Raw genomic sequence first — 25,670 nt, forward strand, 5'->3', positions numbered from 1 at the left:
AACAATTTTAGTATTAAAAAAACTATGTAGAAATGAAAGTAAAATAATTGGCTTAATGTGTTCATGTAGACATTTTCTAGGCGTTGATAAAGAATATATTTGTAACATAGAATATATTTTAAGTATAAAAAAATACACTTTTAATAGTAACATACATAAAAGATTTGTAAATTGATATAAATTAGTGTGTTATAACAAAAATAAAATTTATAAATAACTTACGACAAATTTTAATATATTTTTGTTAAATTAAATTTAATTTATAAAACTTTAAACCCGCACATCGGGCGGGTCCTCATCTAGTAGATTTATAAAGTTCAAACTACATATTGTACCTATAACATAATCTTATATGTCCGTGCATGACATTGGTTACCCATCTAGTATAACCTTATTTGAAGAAATTAAAGATATTTGTATGGTTTGCTGTTCAAGACATGTAGATTCACAACCTTTAATAGCCACACCTTGGTGGAATATTCCATTTAGTCTCGGTCACAGTTTTATTTATCAACAAATACTGCTTCCAATCTTCAAGAGCGGCTTTAAGATTCTTCACTTTGTTGTCCAAACCAATACAACAATTTGCATGCATAGTGTTAACAACGTTGATGTCTCGGCTAGGCTCACAAAACCCGCCGAAGTAAACCGTATCCAAAAACCTTATCGTGATCCCGAGTTCCGTGACGAACGGGTCGTTCTTGATGGAATTGAAAACATCTTGGTCATGTCTTTTCGGGAATCTCTTGCTCGAGTCGCACCAATACTTGTAGAAATTTCGGGTTTTGTTATTGGCCTTGACATATGTGAATCCGGAATTTACGTGGTTGCTTTTATCAGAAGGTTTTCCGTTGTAGTCATCACATGAAATTTGGAAATCCGCGTTGGAAAAGAACCGAGGGAATGGATCACGGAGCCATAAGATGTCAGCATCCTATATTTATATGCAATTAAGAACATATCAAAATAACATATCTGAAAAAGAAAAAATAAGTTGATTGGTTCAATTTATTTAGTAACCTCAAATCAAACAAACTAAAAACCAAAAACCAAATTTAACGAAAGTAAAAAAAATCTGAAATCTCAACTAGTACTTCTTAACCAGCTTATAAATTTATAAGCTACTAGAATTAAAAAAAAAGTATGTTAAAACAAAGAATTCAAGCAATAAAAGGTATGCGTAGCTTCATTTTCAAGCCTTTGGGCATGGTCTTTAACTCTATAAAGTCTTCAAAATCATTTCTTGTTTCACTATTCGGTTTCCGGTTGTTTAGATATGATATGACGTACCGTGAAGAGGAAGTTATAGCCTAAACTGAGAACTTCTTTTAGGAGATCCATTCGTCGCCAAATGAGCTTCAAGTAACCGGGAGACATGAACCGGTTTTTTCCCGCGAGCTCTTCAGAATCAGTGGCGTTGATCAAGTAGCAATGAGAATGAACCAGCATACACCGGTCATATGCCTTGCTATCTAGGCAAACCGCAATCACATGCTTCAGTAACCTCTCGGTCCCTAGTCCTGTCTGAAAACTCTCTAAAAACAAATAAAACGTAGAGTTTGGAGCTGTCCATGCATTGTTCAATGCTGTTATAATCACCGTGTTGTCCTCCATAGCAGCGTTCATCAGTACTCTATCTAGCTCTGAAACCGGTTTTGTATGTTGTATCTATATATAACAATACCAAGTCAATATAACAAGGATCCACATGAGTGTATCTTTTGGTGAATATGATTGAGACACTTACCGGCTTTAAGGAAGTTTGGTTTTGTGAGTACCAACTGGTTTTCCATTGAGGCAACATCACTTGTAAAGGCTTATCCACAGATTTATAGACCAAAAGACAAGAAAGTGCCACGGTTGTGAACAACAACACGACTCTCAGCACATCTCTCTGACCGGTGGAACTGTCAGACCCAATAGACCGTAACTTGGCCCTTCCAACGGTGTTACTAGGGCCAGCCAGTTCGTAGCCGGAAAAGGAAGAAGAGTCGGTGTTCAAGCTCTTCATGGTTTTGTTTGGTTGATTCTTTGACAATAACACCTCCTATTTATTTCTCTCTTAAAGTATATATATACAGTAATTGATTATGTATACGACAAAAAAAAAAAGTTAAATCGATTAGAATGCTTGTGTTTGTAAACGTACTTTAGCACATAAGAATATAAGATAAGACTAATTCCCCAAGTTTTGGGGGTTGGACATCAAGCACCCAAAACTGAACCTGGGATTTACTGTTTAAGGTTTATTCCGGTTATATCCTGGTTCTGCTGTGTCTTGAATGAAAATATATACCTCTTAAAAAATTGGGAAAAATGTCATTAAATACATGAACTTTCAAATTTAGGCCAAAAAAACCATAAACTTCGTGGGAGGCCATTTAGTACATCAATTTCTGTTGACTAGCCATTTAAAACACAAAATATTTTTGACCAAGCCAAAATAGACATACCGTTAAATGAGATAACTGAGCTACTAACGACCGTTACTTTGCTATTTAACGGCATGTTGTTTTTGGCGTCATCAACGATATTTGATGCTTTAAACGGTTACTCAACAAAACTTGATGTATTAAATGGCCTCTCACAAAGTTCATGGTTTTTTTGGCCTAAATTTGAAAGTTCATGTATTAATCCAAAATTATATAATTTAATATTTTTTTGTACTCAACAAGACGAAAAGATTCTTAATCGAATTATGTGTAAAAAAAAATAATGCATTTTGATTATTTTTTGTTCACTTTACTCGACAATCTTTGCTTTATACCTCTAAACTGTAAAATCAAGCTTAATTTGACTATTATACTATTTATTGTTATTTGTACAGGTGCAGCAAATATCCTTTGCAATAATATTTTTGGTTATAATTGAAAAAATATTATTTATTTACATCAAATTGAGTTGAAGATATTTAAAACTTGAGAAATTTTCATGAATATGATATTATTTAACAGAAAATGTATAATCTACTATTTATGTAATTAAAAATACATTCATATATCTTCTCTATTATTTGAGAGGTGATTTGTTAAATAATTTGTTGATGTATTACTCTTCTGTGTTTTTTGAAAACATAAAAATGATTAAAAATAATATTTACGTTTGTAAAATACTATGAGAACCCATGTGCTAAATTTTATTTGTCTATTAACAAACAAAAATAATATACATGTGATCAAATTACATTATTACATTTTTATTGAAATATACTCCAGTTCAATAATGTGTTATTGAAGAGTATAGGATAACTTTTTATTTTGGGGGTTTAAATAACTCATTCAATAATTAGTCATTATTAGTTGAATAATAAAAATTAGACTATTCAAGTTAGATAAAATGTAATTAAATACATAAACTTTCAAATTTAGGTAAAAAATCATAAACTTTGTGAGAGGCCATTTAATACATCAAGTTTTGTTGAGTAGCCGTTTAAAACATCAAATATCGTTGATGACGCTAAAAACAACATGCCGTTAAATAGCAAAGTAACGGTCGTTAGTTGCTCAGTTATCTCATTTAACGGTATGTCAATATTGGCTTAGTCAACAATATTTGGTGTTTTAAATGGCTAGTCAACAAAAATTGATGTATTAAATGGTCTCCCACGAAGTTCATGATTTTTTTGGCCTAAATTTGAAAGTTCATATATTTATTTAATGACATTTTTCCCTTAAAAAATTACATAGTTGTAAAAAAGAAAAAAGTCAATGGCATTGAGATTCAACAAGCTAAGTACCTTTAAACAAACAATTAATCAATATTAGTTAAGATATGCGAGTACTTTACTTGTAAAGTGATCGATTGACGAAGAAGAACCTAGTAAATAAAATTATATTGACTATTCCTTAGTAATCGGATTATGATCATGTGCTTTACACATTATTTTGATTTTTTTTACCAGTCTACTAGTCTAGTTTGACTTAATTAAACGTTAGAAGATCTTGGGGATAATAATTTTCGGTGTTCTAAATTTTTAGATGTGTTTAAACCTAGCTAGAAACACTACGTACGTAATGTTACAAATTAAAACTACTAAAATTATAACATGTTATACAAGAAATAGGATGGAAGACGTCGGTTTATTAACGTCACTTGTTAAACCGACTTTAACTTTTTTAATAAGACGGGATTTGGCGTCATTTGATAAACCGACTTTAATTTTATTATTTTTAATCAATACAATAAAAGTAGAAGGTGTTTCTCTCAAGTGTTGACACCTCAGCTTTTTAGTTGAAGGAGTAGTTGACACATCAGTTAAAATGTGTAACCAATTAAATTATAACATTAATACAAATCAGCTCTAATTTTGCTTACATGTCATAATTATATCTAACCTTTCCATTCTCCTCTCTCTTCACCATGTCTCGAGGCTCCGCATCGCTTCGAAGAAACAATCCCCAAATCGTTTCATCTGTGTCACATTTGCCAAGTTTTTTTTTTTTGGTTGGTACTTATATTGATTCGTTTGGAGCTTATATAGAGAATCTTGGGTTATGAATCTGATACATGGCCACATGGGCAAGGAACGGAATGTTACGTCAAAGGAGATTGCTACGACGGAGAATGGAGGAGAGCTCTAGAAGATGGACACGGTAGGTGTCAATAGAAGAAACAAGAATCATTACATCGGACAATGGAAGAATGGGTTGCTGAATGGTAACGGGACCATGACTTGGAGCAACGGGAACCATTACAATGGGTCTTGGCAAGACGGAGCTCCTAAAGGCAATGGAACTTTCCGATGGTCGGATGGGAGTTTCTACGTCGGTGTTTGGAGCAAAGATCCTAAAGAGCAGAACGAGACTTATTACCCTTCCACATCTTCAAGGAATTTTGATTGGCAACCACAACAAGTGTTCTATGTTGATTTGAGTTCATTTGTGGTTTTTACATGTCAGAACGCAGTTTTGCCGTCTCAGAAAGATGCTTCTTTCGTACGGTTCTTTGGAGCAAAGTAGTAATGTGAATATGACCAAGAATAGTAAGAGGCCGAGGAGGAGATTCGTTGATGGAAGAGTATGTAATGGAAAAATAGAATTAATGAATAATGGTTCTGGTTCTCTTCAATTAGATGATAATAAAGAGAGTAATAGATCATCATTAGGGCCATTGAGAATACAGCCTGCTAAAAAACAAGGACAAACTATCTCCAAAGGGCACAAGAATTATGAACTCATGCTTAACTTGCAGCTTGGAGTTAGATAACCAAAACTATTTTTGTTTTTTGTTTTGTATTTGTTTGTTTTGCTTTGTTTGATGTTGAGTGTTGTTTTCGTTGGGAAGACATTCTGTAGGAAGACCAGCACCATCACTATGTCTCATGGTCTGAAGGCTTCCGCGTACGATCCAAAGGAAAAAATTTGGACGAAATTCCAATTTGAATGATCAAAATACACTCTTCCACACCATTTTTGTGAGTTCAAATGAAAAGATTATTGTCCTGTTCAGGTTATAACCTCTCTTACTTTTGATTTCTTTTCTTGTGGTCTTGAGAAAACATATAAAAATATTTTGTTTTGTGTAAGACTCTCTGGAAACTATCTAATGTGGACGCAACAGATTATAAGTTATCGATTTGTGGGAGCGATGTCATCAGGGAGCTATCATCTCCAAGAAAAAGTGGAAGCTTTTTGTAGTTGACCAATGTTCGCTAGGCATAAACTAAAGTAAGAGCTGCATTTTAACCGCTTAATTCTGATTATTATAACTCACTCATGTGTTTATTTTTTTCCCTTAACAGGTTCTTATGAAGATGCTCCCAGCTTACTACAATCATGATAGGCAATGTGAAGACACTTTTGCGTGTAATTGACTGGCACTGCACAGAAAAATGTCCATACCCTTATTGTATTCATGTCTCTGTATTGTTGTTGTTAACATTTTCAGTTGGATGTACTGATGAGAAAATACTTGCTTCTGCATGTTCGAATTATGATAATGGGTAATCTCTTTTGTACTGGTCACTTCATCCATAGGCGGTTTGACATCAAAGGATCCTCTCATGGCCGTCTTACTACTAAACTAGAGTCTGAAATCGAAATATGACGCTCAAAAATCAAAATTTGTATTCGGATTGCAAAAGAATGGTCCAAGAATTCTGGAGGTGATTGATCCATTACTTATATGTCTTTTCACTTCTTTCATTAGTAAACCCAAAAATTCGAGTGTTTGACTTCTACCAGGCAAGTGGACAAAGACTGTGAAGTCATTGAACAAGAGAGACTCATAGAATAAAGTCTCTCAGTTGGTCTGATGGAGACATAAACTGTCTGAACGAGGTTCGACCATATGATTACTAAAGCTATTGTAAACTTTGATAAAGACACATAATGTAACCTCTGGAAACTTCTGGCAAAAAGGTTTGTAAAAAAGTTTTTGAACGAACATGAAGGCTATTGGCGGTAAAACACGAATACATTGCTCAACAAAAAGGCTACGTAAATTAATGTCAGCTCACTAGAAACTAAATTATATGTCCTTAGACTTTTATTATATAGTATGTAAATGTTGTAAAGTTCAATTTTTGACTCATATATGATCATTTTCACTTGGAAAGACAAAATATATCAGAACAAGAGTTGAATAAAAATGTACTTTCCATAGCATCGTAATACAAGCAAAAAAAAACATTGACTTTTACAAAAATAAGAAAAATTTGGCTAAAAAAAAACTAAAAAAATAAACATTAACATTAAATATTGTCAAAAACTATATTAATAATGAGTTTTGATTACAAACAAACAATATACAAAAATTATAATTTTAGAAAACACAAAACAAAAAAAATACTTTTTTAGAAAGAAAAAAAATATAGCCCCGCGGCGTAGGGCGGGTACCAACCTAGTGAATGTAAAAAGAGGAATGTTATAAATTTCTAACTCTCCTCCGCCGTAGTATTCATTATAATCCCCCGTCTCCGGCAATGTACTCGGAGGCCCGAGTCGTTCTTTCGTCATCTTGTTCCCTTCATCCTCTATTGGTCTTCTCAACATCGTTTATGGCTCTTCCTCTATGCTCTCTCGCATTTTTCCCTCTTTCAGTGATTCTTCGTCGTCTCCGGTGAGTGTTATATAATTTGGTGTTAGATTTAGGGATTTGATTTGGTTCGTCGATGAAATTGGAATCAATTCGGCGACGATTCCGTAAAAGATTCTGGAATCGTGCTCTTTGTGTGTTTCGTGCTTGGGAATAGCTCCACATTCTGAAATCGTGTTCTTGTTTATGGTGCTAGTAGTCGCATTTAAGTTTGATTTCTGGATCTTACGAGTTCTTCGTGACGTTATTGTGTTATGTATTCTGATTTTTTGGTTTAATTACTTAGGAGTAAATTGAGGAACCTAAGCTAGAAGATGTGATGCGTACAATGATTCTGATAACTTTGAATCAAGCTTGGGCAGCTTCAGGATCTGTAATCGATCTCGTCTTTGAGAGTTTTAGAATTGGTAAATGATCAAGAAAGCTTTTGATGTGCTGTGTAGAGCTGCAACTAACGCTGGTGATAATTTCTTTGGATGCTAAGGAATATTCTCGTTGAAATGCATAAACATTGTTTCAGAATTGAAACAAAAGGTGTTGAGTTCTCTGGTGGCGAGGCTAATTTCATGACTCGTTCTTATTTGAAAATGATATGCAGAAGAATCATTTTTCTTCGGATTGTTCTTGAAAAGGTTAAAACTTTGTTTTCACGGTATGTTTCTTAATTTCTTACACTCTTGGTAACTTAAGCCAGAACTTATTGGTTTGTGTATTGAGTGATTCATTGTCTTCCCTTTATGGTCTCCAGGATGCTTATGTGATCTGGTTCAGGAACTTATTTGTTTTTCAAAGCTTTCAGTATTTAATGTTGTCTTATGATTTTTTTTTTTTATGAACTGCATTTGATTGAGAACTCTTGTGAGATCATTCACGTACTTACGAAGCCTCAGTCTGCTTGGCAGGGAATATTGTGTTCTTTTTGTTTGATGAACTCACAGGACACATATGTCATGCACTTTGGGAGACTAAGCGTGGCATTTTCCAAGGTACATATAGTATGGTATTAGCATGAGGAACTGAGCTAGAAATTGGTTGATATAGGTGTTGGAGATGGGATGATCCTATATTTTCTATGGTCGTTGTTGAATTTTTGAACATTGTAGCATGGTAATTTTCGTTGGTCTCTGCATCTGTGTGAAACTTCTATGAAGCCAACCTTCCCCGTAAAAAGGTACAAGTGTCCTTTTATCTATATTTTTTCATTTAAAGCAATAAATAGTATGATAGAGCAAGTTATCATTACTTCTTAAAGTGCTCATGAAATCAGAATTGCATTTTGGATTTGGTTTGATTCTTAAGCTGCTCATGATTTATAAGACTGTTTTTATGATTGATTTCAGATCTTACAAGAGCTCTGGTTTGAATTTGGAAGAGCTGCACACCGTGTTGCTGTTTTTTAAGCTTCAGAATTCAGACAAATAGCAAGGCTCCAGTTTTAATTATATTATGTATTTTGTATTTTCCATGATATATTTTTTTTGTTTTACAGCCATGATATTGATGTTTTTATGTACAAACTACATTTATCTATACTATTAAAGCAGAAGTACTCCCTAGAGTAAAAATGGACCATGACTTGGTTTTGGTAGGTTTTTCATTAAAAATGATTAGAGAATCACAAAATTTAATCTAATTAACCTATAGTTCCGATTTTAATAAATGACGAAAATGCCCTCGGTCGATCACTTTAAAAAAAATGGGTCGGGACGCGGATCCTTAAAAAAACCGAGAATAGAACAAAAATAACCAGCGGATCTGTTTGTACTCGAGAATAATATTTTTCGGATCCAGTCTATTATTTCATTCAATAATAGTTAATTAAGATCCCAAACAAACCCATTCCTTATAGGCAAACACCCTGATTTCATAAATTTTAATACCGAAAAATTTGAATATTTACTTAATTACCGAAACATATCATAACAAATTTCCTTTTAAAATCTTATAAAACGAATATTCATGTTACCAGATTTTGTTTAATTCCTTGATTTCCGAGGTTACAATTATGAACTAATCTTTTACGATCAAATTTTCAAAGGAATATTCGTTTAAAAGGAAAAACGAATCAAGCAAGTAAATATATTTTGCGTATATTCCTGATGTCAAATCTTAACTTATAAGTGATAACCTAAATCAAAGAATTTCACTATAAATATATTGAGAACTTTCTATTGGATTATTATACTAAAATAATACATTTTTACTTCGTTACACCAAATGATGGCTCTACCCCTTTCTTACACTCCTTTGAAAGATCTAAAACCATACAAAAACGCTTGGCGTATTCAAGTCAAAATTCTCCACAGTTGGAAAATGAATACCGCTAAACTTGGTGAATCACTCGAACTAATTCTGGCTGACGAAACAGTATGTATTTTAAATATCAATTTATTATTCTTTTGCTAATAGATTAATATCAATTCATTCTAAGAGTATTTTTTTGTTTTATATAGGGTGACAAAATAGGAGCTTCTGTCAGAAAGGATCATATCAATAAGTTTGAATCTGAATTGAAGCCGGGATCTTGGAAAGTTATATCAACTTTTGGTTTGAATCTCTGTACAGCCTACTTGCGTCCTTCTCTTATAAAGTATAAGATCAGTACCAGATATGGTACCACAATTTTTCCTTCTGAAAATGTATCTGATGATCATTACTTATCATTCACATCGTTTGATAGTATACTTGCTGGAAATCTTGACAAAAATCTCCTGCTAGGTAATTTCATAATACATATATTTTGTTACTAATATAGAAGGATGATTTTATTAATAGTTGTATTATTTATATTTACAGACGTTATTGGTCAAGTAGTCAGTTCTGGAGGTTTAGAAGAAATCACAAGTCGTAACAACATTACCAGGAAGAAAATTGAGTTTGAGATAAGAGACACTGAGTAATATTATAAATCTAAATATATATTTTTAGATTTTCTTTGTTCATAACAAAAAAAATATATATATATATTTTCATGTTTATACATTATACTATTTAAAATCTAAGAGATATAGATTTTCATGCTTATACGTTATACTATTTTAATATAATCTATGTTTGTTACAATTCTTATTTAGGGATAAACGATTATCATGTACTCTATGGGAAACCTATGCTGAAGCTTTAGATCGTGCTATCAATGATTCAAGTGATGGAATGGTTATGTGTTTCCTACGCTTTGTTAAACAAAATAGCTATAAAGGTAACAGTACGCATAGTATTTATACATTTAATTTGTAGGGCACATAATATTTACCAAATGCTATTTTTATAAAACATTTAACTACTGTATCATATTTATATTTTATTTCAGAAAAACGATACATTGAGAATGCTTTCGATTCTTCTATCTTGATGATCAATCCTCAGTTACCAGAGATGGAGGCTTTTCAGAACATGTAAATTCAAATAGCGTTAAAATTATTAATCAACAATATGTTTCATTATGATTTACTATTCCTCTTTTTCATTTTAGTCTTCCTGCGGATCAATTGGCTTTAACAATTACCAATTCTGGTGGAAAGAGAGTTTATAACCCGTCTCTCTCCAAGAGTGGTCTTGACTTTCCTTTGCAAATGATCGCTGACGTACTTGCTGAAACAGAGGTATTTTACATTTATTAATAGTCTAACAATATATTAACATAATCTGTTTTGGAAAATGTATGAGTTATAAGCTTAAGGATGTAATATTATTTTGATAGGTAGGAAAATGTAGAATCGCATGTACTATTTCAGCAATCGATACAGATTGGGGTTGGTTCTACATTAGCTGTCGAAAGTGTAATAAGAAGGTTGATAAAGAGGACCTGTCAATTAAAGTGGAAGATGTTAAGAAACCAAGCAAACCAAGGTGGAGGTGTGAAACCTGTAACGAGTGGGCCACGTTGATTGAGCCTAAGTAAGTCTTCTAATTATTTGTCATATATTTTGAAATATGAATATTTGTTGGTTTATCTATTAGATGATTAATTCCTCTTTAGGTACAAATTACATGTCCACGTTTGGGACAAGAGTGGTGAAACCAAAATTTTCATGTTTGATAGTTGGGCATCAAAAATTGTTGGTGTTTCCGCAGCTGAAATCCTAAATGGTTCATTTGAAGAGGTATATTTTTAAATTCCTTGGTTAGATTTTTAACAAAATATGGAATCATTCACAATATCGAATATGCAGATTACGGATCCTACTTTGATCCCTGATCAGATTAAGGCTGTGTGTGGGAAGACCTTTCAATTTCTGATATGTATTGGTGGGGACAATCTTTCTGGTGCTAATGATAGTTACAAGGTTGCTAATGTCTGGGAAGGCAATAAATTCATGGAAATTAGTAATGAAGCATCTGAAAATACTATTGACAGAATTAGTCTCACCTCTGAACAGGTTTGCCTTTTTTTATTAAATATAGTTTCTATATATCTATATAGTGCTATCAGAAACATCTAATGTATATACTTTTTTACGTGCAGGCATCACTGATGATTACTAATGGCACTGAGCCTTATGAAACTGATCATTCTTCCAGTTCAACTCCTTCGTCGAAGCGCAAAACAGAAGCCACAGACCCAAACATTGATCAATCATCTACAAGTAAGAAAAAATGTACCGATCAGTCTACTGATATCACCGAAGATAAAGGAGATTATCCTACCAAGGATTTGAATGAAGTCATTAGCTGTGAAGATGTTGATCACGGAAAACCATAGTCCTACTCCACGTTTGGTTTCCAATTATTTTCACATTTTTCCTTTGAACAATAAAAAGCATTTTTATATGCTTAATTTAAAACTTTGTTGGTTATTTATTTGGTTCAGTTTTTAATATAATTTTGCTTTGGTTATTTATATGGTATTTTTATTGTTTATAATTTATTTGTTCAAAACTTAATTTTGTTTAAGAGATATTTGACTGTTTAGTTTTTTTCTTTACTTTTGAATATTGTAATAAATTATTTAATTTAGAAATCTTCAATATAGTAAAATAAGGATCTCTTTCAACAGAGACATTGATGATGAATAAGACTTCTAAGAATCATAGTTTCAATGGAGTATATGATGATGAAATCTACTTTGAAGTAGCATCAGTTTCATCATGTATCTATAAATGTAAAAGAAATTTATACTGATTCTTATTTTTATTACAGTACATGCGATTAGTAAAAACTGCTATTTAACTTAGACTGTCTAATTTAGTATAAGTACAATATAAATATGAATTAATCAATTATAATGTATAGTTTCGATCAAATTTAACCAATGCATGTATGGATTATACACCAAACAGAAAGTTTTTTGTTATTTTCAAAGTCTTTGCCTTGATTACTTCAATTTCGAACTGACAATAGAGAAACGGACATAAATTTTGTAAGTAACTTCCAATCACTCTTCATATTCCTCTTTTCTAGATATATATATATATATATATATATATCTTTTTTTTTGGTGCAACTTCAAACTTCATCCACGATAGAAAATTTACTATATATCTATTATCTAAAATATTCTAACCTCTCACCTTTCATCATCTTTCTTCGTTCTCCAAAATAATCAAGAACCAAACAAAAAAATGGTTGCATACATAGAGGATTTGAATCCATCAACAGATAGGTTGAGTGTTGCTGTTAAAGTACTGAGGTTCTGGATACCCGAAATCATCATAATGCAGCCTACCTACATAATGTTGCTGTTGAGTGTTGCTATTATTTTATTTTATTTTATTATTGTTTACTTTGGATATTAAACATTCATAAAACACAAATTATTATTATTGATTAGAATCTTAGAACACAAACCAACAAAACTATAGTCCAATATTGCTTTGTGCATAATCGATTACGAACCTACGATCCGATATTGTCGAATATATACCCTCTTACATAGCTACTATTCAATATACTCTTTGTCTGTCTGATTTTGTAAGCAGCTATATTATGCAAAGTATGAGATTATATAAAGCGACTGAATTAGTTTATTACCGATTACGTTTTTATTTTAACTTCGAAAATAAGATAGATAACCTAACTTAGACAAGAAAAAGGTTAAAAAATATTTAACCCCGTACTGTGCTACAGGGTTATCCCCTAGTTATTAATTAAATTTTACGTCGATGAAAGTTACGTCACTTTCGTAACCGACGTGTATATATTTAAATCGGTTTATTATCGACGTGAGATATTGAAAAAACTGACGTAAGAAGCCGTATATCTTGTAGTGTTAACGTTTTATGTTTATTTTGTGAAAACTTATTTGTTGATGTATGTGCATGCAGCCCCTGTTAAATGAGACTTTATCCTGGCCGGTGCGGTGCTAAACACGCAGGATTAAGAAGTACGTTAAAGGCCCTGTACATCCTATGTGATTTCATGACAGTAGATACCTCCAACGGAGTAGCTCTTACAACTTTTGACACAGAAAAAAATTATAATAAATAATTAGTTATTAACCATATTTGAAAATAAAATGTATTAAAAAGATTTAAAAAAAATCTTTATCCAACGTATATTTCAAAAAATCTTATCGGTTTCAAATTAATGAAGAATGAATGTGTTAAAAAAAAAAAAAATCTTTATCCAAAAAATATATATCAAAAATCAAAAATACAAAAAAGAAAGAAAAAAACAGTTTCCGAATAACATAATTAGTTAGGGCTTTCTTTTGCGTTCACATGATACCATCACAAATTCACGAGTCATTCTTCTTAATCAGCGCTCTGCTTCGTAAGTTTCGTCTGAATCTGTTCTAGAGAAAAACAATCTAAGGATGCCCGAAGAGTTATATGAAGACAGGATCAGTGACTTGTCCGACGATTTGCTTGTGCAGATTCTCTTGCTTGTCTCCACAAAAGATGCAGTGACCACCACGGTTTTGTCAAAACGCTGGCGTTTTATATGGACCATGATGCCTATAATCGAGTACAAAGAAAGCAAAGATAATTTTTGTCAAAAAAAAAAGAAAGCAAAGATAATGATAGAAGCAAAAAGAGCGTGTGGTGGTTTCTTGACCAGTCATTGCGACTCCACAGGGAACCTGTATTAGACAGCTTGTGTATCAAACTCGGTCCACACTGTCCTGTTCATGTTGATGTTGCAAAATGGGTTGCAAAGGCAGTTGATCGTTTTGTGTGTAGCCTAAAATTTGAGGTTCTCTGGTCCGTAGATCCAATCAGGTTGCCTAAGAGCCTTTAGACATGCGAAACGCTAGTGAAACTGAATCTCTCACACAAGGTTCTCATAGATTCTCCTTCTTCTACCGCTCGCCTACCATCCCTTAAAAAGCTCTACCTAATCAATGTGGTCTATAAAGACGAGGCTTCTCTCTTTAGGTTCTTATCATGCTGTACTGTTCTTGGGAAACTGCGAATAACACGAGAAGAAGATGACAATATCACGCATTTTTTCGTGATAGTGCCTTCTTTACGGGACTTATCGTATCATGATTATAATTATAGTTATGTAGGAAACAGGGCTAGGCTCTTGGTTAGTTGATTATATATACTCCGGCATTAAAGAACATTATTATCACTAATTTATCAAGACACTATTGCTTGATGAAGAATATGCCTTGTCTTGATAGTGCAGATCTATGTGTTGATACCTACGCAGTTGACAATTTGGCACGATCTATATCAGCGGTTTTGTCTCTTAACTTGTTTTTGGCTGATGAAATGGTAGCTATCTCTCTTTTCTCACATGGTTTGTGGTCACAGTTTTTGCATCTACTAATTACGTTTTCTTGTTTTTTTTTTTTTTTTTACAATCGCAGCTTGTGCGTTGTAGCTTTATCAACTTCTCTCGACTTACAGAGTTAAGAATATTTCCAGTTGAATCAAGACTGGTTGGAACCTCTCACACTTCTGCTTGGAAATTCTCCAAAACTAACAAGTCTTTTGGTTAATTGGTTATGTAGGCATCTTCCTCCTCTTCTACTAATATAACTAGTAATTGAAATCGCTTCATATATAGTCCTCTCGTTTGCTTGTCCAGGAATTTACAGATAACCCCAAGGATCTCCCACTTTCATGGAACCAACCGAATTCAGTCCCCGGTTGCTTATCTTCCAGTTTCGTGATCTTTCAGTGGACAAACGGATATGGAGGACGAGTAGAAGAGAAAGAATTTGTGACGTACATCCTAGCTAATTCCAAGTGTTTAGAAAGAGCAGAAATCTCCGTTAGATCTACCTTCAATCCTGAAGAGAGACAAAAAGTGATTGAGGAATTGGAGTCGATGCCTAGGGTTTCTAAGTCATGTCAGCTTCTTCTCGAATGAAAATTGTACTGTTTCTCATATGTTATTCCTAGTATCATGTTTCCACATAAATAAAGTCTCTAGATTCGAGTTTATCTACTTACTAGAACTTGCTACTCTCTGAAAGTGATTAAGATGTCTCACATATGACCGCACTACAAAGTTCACAATGATGATACAGTAAAAAGCATGCAGAAGTTTCAAACGAAAGCTCTTAAGATACAGAGTATGTGCTCACTCTTGCCACTATGATTTGTTCTGATCGATTATTACCTTTGCCTCTTTCCATTCACCTTTCAATGTAGCTTGCTACAGAGGAACATAAAAATTCAGGTATTTATCTCTTTCACGGGTCAAAATTTGACCTGGTAATGAGGTGCACGCTCCTGCAAATGTGACTCCAGAGATGATCTGGCAGGTTTTATTACACAGAAAAATATAAGTAAAAAAACGAAGTCTAGTAAAAATGGGAAGTCTTAAGTCTCATTGTTTACCTTCAAGGACTGTCTCTGGTGTGGCATAGGCATAGTTTTCTTTCACTTCTGACACTGTAAAAACGAAGAAGGGATCTGTATCCTCCATTCTTGCTAAACAAACAATTAACCAATTAAGTCAACAAGAGGGAGCTTGAGAGAGTGAGATGCCCGTTACAAATTGTGATAGACAGCTAGCAACTGTACAAAATTAATGATCAAATACCCTAAAAGAAAATTCCCTTCGACAACTTGAGACACGGTAGGTGTTGAAACATAGTACTAGTACAGCTCTAGAAAGAGCAGATGCAACTAAATATGCAAGACTCAAAGGTCTAAATTATGAATCCAAGTGGAGAGATGGATTACATAGATCGTAAAACACTCAAAGATGACATCGCAAAGAAATCAGAAGCCAGGGTAAAAGGATTCAAATGATGGTATTCAATTTCAAATATCAGGCTATGTGAAGAATAACTAACCTAACTTTAGATGACAAGAATAACTAACCCACAATACTTGAGTCTCCGATGCAATTTTTCCTGACAAGGTAGAGTTGTTCTATCTACAACAAGTTAAGTTAGCTCTCATGCACATGAGGCAAGACTAATATAGTTAAGTAACACAGAGTTAAGAAATTGTCTAATAACAATTTTATTCCATTAATCTTTCAAAATTTGAACAAGACACTATGAAAATTACAAGGAACAGAACATCTGCAATTATCAGACTATTCCCAAGTTAATTTTAGGTATGCAAAAGCTAAACAAACGCTATAGAAAATTACAAACATTACAACTTACAATGACAAACCGCAAAAACTGTTTCTTAATCTTCTTCTTCATCATCATCCGATCCATTAACGATTAAATATCAAAGTTCTCCATCTGAATGCTGCTCTTTAAAGGCACATAGTCACCAAGATACCCACCGATATGATCATGCAACGCGGATTTATCAATCTCCTGATGATGGAAACTCTTGCAAACATAGTAAAACACACTCTGCACAAGCAAACCCACAAGATTCACAATCACTAGTATCCCAACCAAGAAACCTCCAACAACAATCTTCGTCAACAACCCGAAATCATCTCCTCCATGAACCACAACCGCACCGAAAACACCAGCGGTGACACCACAGAGAGCAAGATACACAAAAACCATCGTACACGCCGTACTAGTCCTTCCTTTAAGCAACTCATAGCTCTTCTTCATGGCAGCAATCCCGTAAATAGGCTCAAGAACAGAGACAACACTAGCTAAATGCCACCAAGCAGTCATATAAACATGAACACCCAAAAACAGAACAAAGATCACAACCATCGAGAACATAGCGAGGATCACGCTCTGTAAATCGATGGCCACGATCAAAACCACGAGGAACAACAAGAAAACAGAGTTGTACACAAGCATCAAGAGAGACACCCAGAGGAAGGTAATGAACAAACGCTTCAGAACCAGAGGAATCGCGTGCAATGTTGACGAGAAAGAAACAGGCTTTCCCGTGTAAAGCGACGCCACGGTGAATACGACGGCTGCCGTGGAGACGAGAGAGAAGGCGAAGAGGAAGATGACGTAAATGAATTGGTAAATGAGGAGAAGGGTCCATTCGTGATTGGTTTGGGATTGATCTTGGGGAGGAATTGAATCGAGCTGAGCTAAGATTGGTTGGGTGAAGAGAGAATGAGCGAGGATTGCGAAGGAGAGAGGGAAAATAAGGGTTAGGGTTATGAGGTAGAAGGTTTTTGGGGAAAATTTGGGGATCGTGGTGGACTCACGTAAAATACCTTGAATGTTGAGGAATTGAAGCTCTTCTGCAGCGAGATCCATGGATGAAATTAGGGTTTGTATAGAGAGATTGGGGAAGATTGTTAAAGGCGGTGACTTTTTTGAAGATGTGATGAAAAAAAAAAATGTTTCAGAGAGAACTCAACAGAGGAGAGAGAGAGAGAGAGAGAGAGAAAGGACAAGAAAAGAGAAAGGTCACTTCATGGTTTTAAAAAAGTTCCAATCTTTCCTACAAAAATAAAATATATTTATTTCTAAAATTAGAATGAAAACACGATTAGAAAAAGTTCACTAATGTCTTTTTTTGTCAACAAAAAAGTTAAATCATTATAGAGTGAATTAGCTAGAAAGCCAAATTTGGGAATGTAATAAAAAAAATAGCGAATATTAGAGCAAGTTCAATGGTAGATACTAAAAAAGATACTTAAGTATGTTTTTAATTATAATATTTGGAAATAGTGAAGTTAAAAACTTTTTTAAAAACTGTAAAATTGTATGCTCCAATGGTAGAACCTAATTTTGGGTTTTTAAAATTCTGAATTTTTTTTTTTGAAAATTAACACTCAAGTTTGAACAAGTTGATCCTTTAAACATGATTAGACAAATCTCAGTCAATGAACCACCATCCAAATGATGTTACTTCCCTGAAGACATAGCATAGAGAAGAAGTGTGTCCATCAAAGCCAACACTGATCGATAAAAGCATCATCCAAAACCTGAAATAACAGAGACAAGTAGGATTAATAGATGTAGCATCAGAAATACAAAAAACAGAGAAGATAGAGGAAAGAGACGAGTTACTAACCTGATGCTTTTCTTCTTATAGAACCTCGACTATCTGCATCAAAGAGAAACTTGCAGTTGCTAATCCCATTGATCGTTGCATTACTAATACAGTCAGAGGAAGAGTTGGAGAGCTTGCTCTAGCTCTTTCAGCAAACGCTTTCGCCATTTCTTTAAACTCAGTTGCCACTTCTGCCTCATCAGAACCAGTTAAACAAACATGGATAGTTTCACACGAGATAGAAAAATTAAAACAAGAAATAATCGTAGAATGGATGAAAAACATTTTATACCATTCAAGACACAAACCTGAACAATAAGCATAACCTCCACAGTTCTTGTAACGACATCTTCATCACTTGAAAACACGCCGGGTTTTCTCCCTTCAAAACTATAAACATCCAATCAAAAGGACCAAATCGTGTTTGAAAAGTTTCTGATGGCAAAGTCCAAAACTCAGGAAGCCAAACTTCATAATCAAGTTTATAAAAACAAAGAGATATCCCAAACGGAAAGAGAACAAGAACATGAATAAACCACATGTCCTCCAGCCTTGTGCATCAGAGGAGCCTAGACTTGGCAGACCTAATTAGAGACATATAAAAAGGATCCAACAAGGAGCACATTACACTCACAGTTTTTGGACCACAGCCTTCAGATATCAGCTTCAACCTTTCAGCTTCTGTTACGGATGGTCGAGCTATGTCTTTAGACTCTGAAATATTCACATCCTGCAACAGTAAATTTTATACCAAATGTTTTTTAGAGTGTGTTAGTTTCAAAATCATGTCTTGTAGCTAAATCCAACGGCATATACAATATTCATCATGTGAGTTGATATAAATTCTCATTCTGTTTCATCAAACCAAAGAGAATAGCAAATGAGAAACGAAATTACCAATCAGACCAAAATAATCAAAAGTTGAAACATTGAGCTTCGAAACAATGGTGATTATAAACTAGTCAAAACCCAAAAAGGAGGAAAATTTATAAAATCTCAGAAAGCAAAATATGTTGAAACTGAATAAAGCAATCAAAACCCATTGAAACACGAAACTTAATTTTTTAAACTCGATCAACATGTGAAAGAAACAAACCATAATAAAGAGCATCATCATGTGAAATTAAAACTAAAGGAGAACAAATTCAAAAACTGTTTCAGAAACAAAAAAAAAAATTCAAAATTTATAAAAAAAATTCATACCTATTGGTGAAGAGTATCCCAAAGCAGAGTAATAATGTCCATCTCTTGGCAGACCTAAGGAGGTATTCAGAAGCAGGAACGGCGGATTCCCAACCTTTTTCGATTCATCTCCTCTCTCAATTCGATGGATTCCGACTTGAGAAAAAAACACCGATTTTGGAATCGGTTCGTGAAATGAAAGAGAGAGGAAGAGAGGGAAAAACAAAAGCTTCCATCGATGTTTTTTTTTTCTTTTGTTAAATTCACGAACCAATCTGAGAAAGACGCATGTGAGATAAGAATCGATACTAACAATGCTTAATTAAGGATCGATTTTAACTTTTATTATGTATTATGATTTATTTTTATTCTTAAGCAATCCTAAAAACCCATTAAATACCACCGTTGTACATGCTCTTAGGTGAGTAACCAAAGGGCAAAGAGAAATTACAATAATACTCTCAGGTGGTTGGAGGTGGATAGCTAGAGGTGGCTGGTCGGAGGTGGCTGGCCGGAGGTGATTGGCCGGAGGTAGCTGGCCGGAGTTAGCTGGTCGGATGTGGCTGGCTGGCGGTGACTGGCCGGTGGTGGCTGGCCGGAGTTAGCTGGTCGGAGGTGACTGGCCGGAGGTGGCTGGCCGGCGGTGGCTGGCTGGAGGTGGCTGGCTGGCGGTGGCTGGTGGTGGTAGGGTTAATTTGGACATTAATATACATAATACAGAAAATATAAGGAATTGATGGTTAAAGTAGTCAAAGAGTGAATTATAGATTTTTTTTGGGGTTATTTGCCATATTCCCATCATTAAATTGTTTTACAAAAATAACAACTTGGACATATAAAATTTACGTACACTATACAAATCAAGTTTACATTTTGTTAAGGGAGATTTATAGGATTTGTCACAAATAATAAGAACCATTCGATTGAAACTATTAGTTAAAAATTAATAGACAAGATTTTCTATCACATTTTTGTTTCTATTCTTCACTTTTTTTTTTCTCTTACTCTCTTTGTAATCACTTTATTTAATTATTGGGAAAAAATAAAGTGATTACTCACTTGATTGCGATGATAGTTGCCAGACAATCAACCAGAACCGCAACTACTCAGACGACAACTATCATCGCAATCAAAAGAATTCGGGATTTGAAGTTTGAGAAGAAAAATCGCTTTAGGGGTTTAGATTTCTAAAACTCGAAATCGATTTGGGGAAAAAAGAAGAGGGCAACAATGTCTTTAGTACCCTCTAATTAACCACATGGGTTATATTTTAATCCTGGTTAATATTTTCGTCATTAGAGTTAACAGTCGTTATGTCATAAGTATGGATCTACCGTTATTAATAAAATGAAGGTTTTTAAAGACAACGGAAATTAAAACAGGTATTTTTGGGGAAATTAATAACTAGATGAATTAAACGGCCAAAGAAAATTATATGGCGTATTTTTTTGAGTTTTTTCCCTTTAATTATTATGATATAGATTTTTGATTTTGTTTTTATGATTCATTATAATTTTATTGTTTCTACAGTTTGAGATCCATTTTATTATTCAATTGTAGTTGAATATTTGTTGATTGTCATGTGGATGCTAAAATGTCTTATTATGTTGATACTATACTTATTCTATGAGTTATCCACTAAACACTAATAATGTTTTGATGAATTAGTCATTGTTAACTATCAAACAATGTTAACCTCATCATATCCCCAAAAAAACCTAAGCATGAAACCTTTCATCATATCATATCCTAAACTCTAAACCAAAAACCTCTAAGCCCTAAACCCTAAAGCCTAAATCCTAAACTATAAACATTAACCTTAGATCATAAACATAATCATAAATTTAATTTCATAGTAATTTTAACAAATGTAGCCAAATATGAAGATATTTTACTAGAAAACAAGAAATTGACCCACCCCAACCTGTAAACCCTAAACCTTAAATTAGGCCAAAATTTTGGCTACTTGCATTACATTCTTTATAAATTTCCAAATTCATTGATGTTGTTCGCGATTATGTACATGGTTAACATGCATAGATGGATACTTATTTTTGGATGACCTGATAAAAACAATATGAATACCTAATTAATCAAACAACTTGTGGTTTGGTAAAGTAGTCATGGTTAACTATCAATCGATTTTAATCTTTCATATCCATAAAATCAAGTCCATATGGATGAATTATACACGTCCACTAAAAACTACTTGTGTTTTGGTGAAGTAGTCATGGTTAACTATCAAACAATTTTAAACTCATCATATCCCCTAACATCTAAGCATGAAGCCGGTCATTATATCATATACTAAACCTCAAACCCTAAACCTTAAACCCTGAACCCTAAACCTTAAACCCTGAACCCTAAACCCTAAACCTTAAATCCTAAACCCTAAATCATAAATCCTAAAATTTATACCTTAACCTTATATCATAAACCATAATCATAAATTTAATTTCATAGCAATTTTAACAAATATAGCCAAATCTGAAGATTTTTTTATAGAAAACATGAAATTGACCTGTCCCAACCAAATCCTAAACCTTAAATTATGCCAATTTTTTTATTTCTTGCATTACATTCTTTATAAATTTCCAAATTCATTGATGTTGTTTACTATTATGTGGATGGTTAACATGCATAGATGGATACTTATTTTTGGATGATCATAGAAAAAAACATATGAATAAGCTCATTACATGAACCCATGCTTGAACCATCGTCATCTTTGTTTTCAAGAAGTTATGCTCTAGGCCTTTAGCTAATCATTCCCAGTTAGATATCCCTCTTCATAAAAACATTGTAACTTGTTGCAGAATCGTAAAGCTACCAGCATGAAGCAAGTCACCATACCTGCATTTGCAATAATACTACATTTAACTGCTACCAACTCTTGTCAAAGAAAAACTGACCAATGCTCAAATTCAATTATCAACTTGCCTTTGATAAGATTGAAATTGTGACACCCCAGTTTCATAGATTTGCGGAGAGGTTTTACAAAAATTGATTTGGCCACCTATATCACCAAAGTGCATTTATCTATTCAGTTAAGGGCCCTGAGAGAACTCCAGAGTTAAGCGCGCTTGAGCTGGAGTAGTCTCATGATGGGTGACCTTCCGGGAAGTCACTGTCGGAACTGTGCAATTGAGGACAAAACAAAGAGAAAGATCATGCGCTTATTTGTAGGGACGGTAACAAGTCTTTAAAACCTCCCGAACATAGCAAACCGGCCGTCAGATATTGATGGGCTCACAGGCCTAGTGAGAGCACGTAAAGCCCATTAAGGAAGGTGAGTCCATGGACTAGGATTGGACATGGAGCCTACTAAGAGGTGGCGGTCGAGGCGTTACCGAAATGTTTACTAGTGAAAATTACATATCCAAATGGTGTAAATCAAATGATATATCTCAAAAGAGACCATCTCCCTACCAGTCCAGAACTGTGAAGCATTGAATCATAAAATGAGCTTTGAAACCCTCAAATAAATTTTTCAAAATTGCATAATACAGCTGATACAAAATATTTTATCCAAGAGATTAAAATCTTAAAACCCATACTTTAGTAGGAAATGATTAATGGTTGATAAGCAGTAGTTAGATGGGACTAGCGAATTGAAGAACCAGACAAAAAAAAAACAATTGAGTAGATTGACTTAATTTTATATGCATATGCAATTTTGATTTATTTTTTTCCTTTTTTTTATAATTAAAACCATAGTATGGTATGAAATGAGAGTCTATTTTATGTATTATAAAAACACATACATAAATATATTTTAATTATGTTTTGTTTATATATTTTATATGTTTTGTTTATTTTTTGTTAATATCTATTCAACATTTCAAAAACCCAAAAAATAACATATATATATATATATATAAATATTACTTTTAACATTTTTTAATAACAAATGCCATTTTTTTATTCACCCTAAGTCTATATGAACCTAAGCATGACACTAATAAAAATAATTTAAAATAAACCAAATACTAACCAACCATAAAGCAAAGAGATTGGATTATATTTCTATGAGAACAACATACACCTTGATTGAAGAAACTTATTATTAACATACAGCTGGTTAATGTCTAAAATTTGTGCATTGGAGAGGGTTGTGTGTTGGAGGGGAGATAGATTTGTACGGTTCGATCCCACTGTAACGCATATTCCCACTCGACTTACCATTTCTAGAGAGATTTATATATTGACTCATCTTACACTGTATAGATTCGCTTTACTTTCTTCATATTCCTTCGACATATTGGACAACTCCCACCCAGGCCCGGCTCATACCCATGGCGAGAGGGCGGTGGCCATGGGACAATTTTTTTTTTTCAAAAAACCTTAAGCAAATGGGGTCCAAAAAAATAGAAAAAAACAATTTATGTTGTTAAGAGTCTAAAAAAATTATATGCCTAGGGACCAAAAAATTGTTGAGACGGGGCTGCTCCCACCAGATTCTGCCATCCTACAAATTCATTAGGTTTAATAGTCAGATCAATCCCAATACAGTAAACTTACTAAGCAAATACCGTTTTTCAATCAAGTAGTTTTGATATGTCTAGTTGTATACTATCAATTGTTCTTGGACAAAAGAAAATCTTACTTTGTTCCGCATTCATAACAGGAGACACAATGGCCACATGGGAAGAAAATGCATTCTCTTGGAGCATTAAAACAAATGGCACAGAGGCGTCTAGTTTGGTTACTTTTTCACCCACATGTCCTATATTATCTTCTAAAGAGCATCAACATTTGCAAAAGGCTCATTACATGAACCCATTCTTGAACCATTGCCATCTTTGTTTTCAAGTAGATATGCTCTAGCTAACCATTCCCCGTTAGATATCCCTCTTTATAAAAGCATTGTAACTTGTTGCAGAATCGTAAAGCTACCAGCATGAAGCAAGTAACTATACCTGCATTTGCAATAATACTACATTTAACTACTTCCAATTCTTGTCAAAGAAAATTCATTATCAACTTGACTTTGATAAGATTAAAATGATTACAAGTGAAAATTACATATCGAAATGGTGTAATCAAATGATAGATCTAAAAAGAGACCATTTCCCTACCAGTCCATAATTGTGAAGCATAGAATCATAAAATGAGTTTTGAAACCCTCAAATAAATTTTTCATAATTGCATAATACAGCTAATACAAAATATGTTATTCAAGAGATTAAAATCTTAAAACCCATACTTTAGTAGGAAATGATTAATGGTTGATAAGCAGTAGTTAGATAGGACTAGCAAACTGAAGAACCAAACAAAAAAAACAATTGAGTAGATTCACTTAATTTTATATGTATATGCAATTTTTTTTGTTCCTTTATTTTTTGTAATAGCCGAAAAAACCATAGTATGGTATGATATGATAGTATGATATGATATGATAGTCTGTTTTATATGTTATAAAAAACGTACATAAATTTATTTTAATTATGTTTTCTTCATATTTTTCATATGTTTTGCTTATTTTTTGTTAGTATCTGTTCAACTTTTCAAAGAACAAAAAAATGACTAATTTGTTGCCATATATAAAAAATTACACGTATAGTTTATATTGTGACAACCCGTCCCGCGGAACCCACTAGCCCTCCGCTAGCTGCCCCAACGGACCGTCCGTGGACCCTGCTAGTAGATCAATTGGTGACAGCTTGTCCTGTGGGAAGGTTGTTAAAGGGTGAGGACCAGGGTTCGAGGAACGCCTGGCGCACCAATAATCTACTGGTGGATTGGGATATCCACAGTGATGGGTTAGGATCGATGCCCTGCAGGGCCATCTTGGGGTCCGTTGGACGGCTAGCGGTGGGCTAGTGGGGTCCACGGACGGTTTGTTGGGGCAGCTAGCGGTGGGTTAGTGGGGTCCGCGGGACGGGTTGTCACAATAACATTCAGCATGGTCTATTCTATACGTTAAAAAAATGGTATACTGTTGTTGAAACCTGTGTGTTAAACACACATCTTTAAGCTGTTTGCATGACCCACTGAAAGAACACTTCTCAATTTCAAGGATCAGTTAGCTTACAAGATCCAATATTGAACCGACGTCAAACCTTTCGAAAGATATAGCTTCCTTGAAACTAAAATATAAATGTGAGATAAAAAAAAACATATGGAGAGAGCATTCGAAACAGCTCTTCCTCTCTAAATTATTAG

The 25,670-nt window shown here is 33.8% G+C and overlaps 5 protein-coding genes, 1 long non-coding RNA gene and 1 pseudogene across 8 annotated transcripts in view; 4 read left to right on the plus strand and 3 right to left on the minus strand.

Annotated features, from left to right (window-relative positions):
• LOC104771666 (uncharacterized protein At4g15970-like) lies at positions 455-2,015 on the minus strand. Its single transcript, XM_010496236.1, has 3 exons — positions 1,748-2,015; positions 1,291-1,668; positions 455-934 (listed from the first exon to the last, which is right to left on the minus strand). Exons 1-3 carry the CDS (start codon positions 2,009-2,011, stop codon positions 455-457), a joined length of 1,122 nt encoding a protein of 373 aa, XP_010494538.1. The 5' UTR covers positions 2,012-2,015.
• LOC104772810 (phosphatidylinositol 4-phosphate 5-kinase 6-like) lies at positions 4,499-5,010 on the plus strand. Its single transcript, XM_019242194.1, has one exon. It carries the CDS (start codon positions 4,584-4,586, stop codon positions 4,956-4,958), a length of 375 nt encoding a protein of 124 aa, XP_019097739.1. The 5' UTR covers positions 4,499-4,583; the 3' UTR covers positions 4,959-5,010.
• LOC104771667 lies at positions 6,793-8,588 on the plus strand. 3 transcript variants are annotated; one of them, XR_764881.2, is made up of 4 exons: positions 6,793-7,059; positions 7,322-7,442; positions 7,520-8,206; positions 8,376-8,588. It is a non-coding gene; the product is annotated as an uncharacterized LOC104771667 (long non-coding RNA). The 3 variants fall into 3 exon arrangements; XR_764880.2 differs by having other exon boundaries at positions 6,796-7,059; positions 7,322-7,687; positions 7,784-8,206; XR_764879.2 differs by having other exon boundaries at positions 6,795-7,059; positions 7,322-8,206.
• Positions 9,349-9,935, plus strand: LOC104772812. Its single transcript, XM_019241951.1, has 3 exons — positions 9,349-9,402; positions 9,489-9,753; positions 9,832-9,935. Exons 1-3 carry the CDS (start codon positions 9,349-9,351, stop codon positions 9,933-9,935), a joined length of 423 nt encoding a protein of 140 aa, XP_019097496.1.
• Positions 13,790-15,361, plus strand: LOC109131250 (annotated as a pseudogene).
• LOC104771669 lies at positions 16,380-17,864 on the minus strand. Its single transcript, XM_019241647.1, has one exon. It carries the CDS (start codon positions 17,579-17,581, stop codon positions 16,616-16,618), a length of 966 nt encoding a protein of 321 aa, XP_019097192.1. The 5' UTR covers positions 17,582-17,864; the 3' UTR covers positions 16,380-16,615.
• Positions 24,108-25,670, minus strand: part of LOC104772813 — a 3,501-nt gene continuing 1,938 nt past the window's right edge. The window contains exons 3-4 of the mRNA XM_010497382.1: positions 24,334-24,424; positions 24,108-24,213 (exon numbers count right to left, since the gene is read on the minus strand). Coding sequence (XP_010495684.1) covers positions 24,108-24,213; positions 24,334-24,424 — 197 coding nt within the window. The remainder of the gene's footprint in view (positions 24,214-24,333; positions 24,425-25,670) is intronic.

This window comes from Camelina sativa, chromosome 20 (genome assembly GCF_000633955.1).
Source record: "Camelina sativa cultivar DH55 chromosome 20, Cs, whole genome shotgun sequence".
Taxonomy (NCBI): Eukaryota; Viridiplantae; Streptophyta; class Magnoliopsida; order Brassicales; family Brassicaceae; genus Camelina; species Camelina sativa.